This window comes from Mandrillus leucophaeus, unplaced genomic scaffold (genome assembly GCF_000951045.1).
Source record: "Mandrillus leucophaeus isolate KB7577 unplaced genomic scaffold, Mleu.le_1.0 Scaffold299, whole genome shotgun sequence".
In the NCBI taxonomy this organism is placed as follows: domain Eukaryota; kingdom Metazoa; phylum Chordata; class Mammalia; order Primates; family Cercopithecidae; genus Mandrillus; species Mandrillus leucophaeus.
In genome coordinates this window covers 1914487-1917336 of record NW_012103131.1, presented here as the reverse complement: position 1 = coordinate 1917336, position 2850 = coordinate 1914487, and the positions used below count along the sequence as shown (strand labels likewise).

The window sequence follows — 2850 nt, the reverse complement described above, 5'->3', positions numbered from 1 at the left end:
CGGGCATGCTGGCATGGCAGGACGGCGGGGCCAAGGCGGCTCCCTCCCACCACAAGATCTCTTTCTCCGTCCTGGACATCCTGGACCCGCAGAAATTCACCCGCGCAGCGCTCCCGGCGGTGCGCCCTGCTCCCCGGGAAGCCAGGAAAAGTTTGGCCGAGATCGAAGCGGGGAAAGATGCCAGCTCCAGGGACCCTGTACGACAGCTGGAGACCCCTGGTAAGATGCAAGGTGGCCCCGGCCCCAGGCGGCCTCAGCCCCAACACTTCGGAGTGTATGGGGGAACACCCGGGCCCGGTGAATGGCCCTTAACGGCGTCTTCCTCAAAGAGAGAAGGCGCACGGGACCGGGTGCGAAGTGTAGCCCCCGCCTCGGAACTGGATAGAGGCAGAGAGGAGGCTCCCCGCATTACGGGGCAGGGATTTGCCGCATCCCTGCTCACCCTCCAAGCTCCCGCGCACCACAGCTCTGATGCTCGCGGTGGAAACTTAACTTACCTGGCACCTACCTTGCCAGGCTTACTCATTTATCAGGCATTTAACGCGCTTGCCACGTGCTAGGACCTGGGCTAAGGGCTGGGATAAAGGTGATGAAAACTTCGGAACCTGAGAGTTGGACAGCATCATTAACATCACCTCCATTTTATGGATGGAGGAGCTGAGGCTAAGGCTTGCGCCGGGGGTCTTGGTAAGTAGAGAGGTCAGGTGCCACCTGGAGACGCCTGCGGGGCTAGGCTGCCCCACGCTTTCAAGCTCCCCAGACCCAACTGTTGACTGGGGCTGGGGGCGGGGCTCGGATGAGGTGCTGGGAAGCTTTTGGTACTTTCTTCTCGAAACCCTTTCTGAATTACTCCCAACGCTGGCGGCCACCTGATGAAGGGGTCAGGAAAGTTTGTGGCTGGAAGGAAGGACGGAAGACAGCAGGAGTCCTGCTGGGTGGGGCGTGGGATCCGACAGGGAAAGGCGGCTCCCTGAAGGGTCAGAGGCTCTGGTCCCCGGGGAGGCTGGATGCCACGCAGCCCCTTGCTCCCCTCCCCAAGTTTGGCGGTGATTGCCTGGGGCCCGGGGCGCCTCTGGCGGCCGCACGTGGGCCCGGGCCAGCGGCCTGGTAATTGTTCGGATCTTCTCTCCGAGGGGCCGCGCTCCCTTCCCCCACCCTCGTGATCGATATTCTATTACTGGCGCCTGCATATCTCCTGCCCGCAGCTTGCAGGTACGGACTTCAAACCCCCTTTCCCTGTCTGATCCTAATATTGTTCGATTAAAACTTACCTTTAATAGATGACATCTATCGATCCGGCCCCGCACAAATCTGAAACTCTATTAACACGGCGGGAGAGAGAAGATGGGAAAGGGAATTTCACTTTAAAGCGGGGGTGGGGGTGGGGTGGGGCAGAGAGCTTAATAACTTCTTTTTTAATTGCTAGGAGTCCTAGACCAAAATAGGCTTCCAGGGTCCGGGGAAGGCACAGCCCTAAAGGCGTTTGACATCTAGATGTCTTAATACAATGATCCTACCTCCCAATATGGTCACCCAATAAGGTCACTATTTTTTCTTAATGCGGAGTGTCATTCATTCATTTAGCATACATTTCTTGGACGCCTACTTGATGGCAGATTTGTAAAGGGCAAGAGGACACCATTCCCCTAAACCCGCTGGCAAGGATGTGCAGTCCCGCCTGAGGGAAGCGCGATGTGGGGACAGGAGCAGCACCCGGAGTTGGGTTGCGGGGAGAACTGCTTGCTCTAGGGAGGACGAGGAGGAGGTTTGGGGACCCGGAGAGGCTTCTGTTCACCGACCCCTTCTCCCCTAGATGCTGCGGGCCCAGGCGCCGGCCAGGCGTCCCCCCTGGAGGGTTCCGAAGCGGAAGAGGAGGAGGATGCGGAGGATCCGGGGAGGCCGCGGCGGCGGGAGCGGGCTGCGCGCTTGCTGCCGGGCCCAGCGCGCTCACCTGACGCCCCGGCCGGGGCATTGGCGTCTGGGGAGCCCTGCGAGGACGGCGGGGGCGGCCCTGTGGGGTCCCCTCCGGGCTCCCCGGGCTCCCCGCGGACCAGGCGCCGGCGCGTGGTGCCCAACTGCGCCAAGCCGCGGCGCGCGCGCACCGCCTTCACCTACGAGCAGCTCGTGGCGCTGGAGAACAAGTTCAAGGCCACGCGCTACCTGTCGGTGTGCGAGCGCCTCAACCTGGCGCTGTCGCTCAGCCTCACCGAGACGCAGGTCAAAATCTGGTTCCAGAATCGCAGGACCAAGTGGAAGAAGCAGAACCCGGGTGCGGACGGCGCGGCGCAGGTTGGGGGTGGCACGCCCCAGCCAGGGGCGGCGGGGGGCGGTGGCGGCGGCTCGGGGGGCAGTCCTGGCCCTCCCGGCACCGGCGCTCTGCCCTTCCAGACTTTCCCCTCCTACTCCTCGGCCAACGTCCTCTTCCCGGCCGCCGCCTCCTTCCCGCTGACGGCTGCCGTCCCCGGGAGCCCTTTCGCGCCGTTCCTCGGGCCTTCCTACCTGACCCCCTTCTACGCCCAGCACCTATGAATCAGGAGCCCCCGGCCCCTCCTTCGCGGGATTCACGAGGGATTGGCATCGTCGTGTGCCCTCGGCTCCTCCACCCGGGGTGCAGGTGTGGGGGTGTCAGAGCGCCCCTTCCCTTCCAGAGGCCTGAGACTCCGCCCCTCTGCCCGCCTTGGGCGTCTGCAATCCTCGCGAGCCACCAGGGGTCAGGGATCTGCCATCCTTCAGAGTGTCTGGGGACGGAGGCTGACCCCAAACCTTGCGGTTTCTGGACCTTGCTGTTCACTGTGGGTCAGGTTTAATTCAGTTCAGGGGCTATTTTTTGAGGCTCTGGGTGTTCGGCGC

General features: G+C 62.7%; 2 protein-coding genes across 2 annotated transcripts in view; one reads left to right on the top strand and one right to left on the bottom strand.

Moving 5' to 3' along the window:
• LHPP (phospholysine phosphohistidine inorganic pyrophosphate phosphatase) overlaps nt 1-771 on the bottom strand; it is a 171538-nt gene extending 170767 nt beyond the window's left edge. The window contains exon 1 of the mRNA XM_011986417.1: nt 498-771. Coding sequence (XP_011841807.1) covers nt 498-526 — 29 coding nt within the window. The 5' untranslated portion in view covers nt 527-771. The remainder of the gene's footprint in view (nt 1-497) is intronic.
• Nucleotides 1-2529, top strand: NKX1-2 (NK1 homeobox 2). Its single transcript, XM_011986418.1, has 2 exons — nt 1-219; nt 1814-2529. Exons 1-2 carry the CDS (start codon nt 6-8, stop codon nt 2527-2529), a joined length of 930 nt encoding a protein of 309 aa, XP_011841808.1. The 5' UTR covers nt 1-5.
• The last annotated feature ends 321 nt before the right edge of the window (nt 2530-2850 follow it).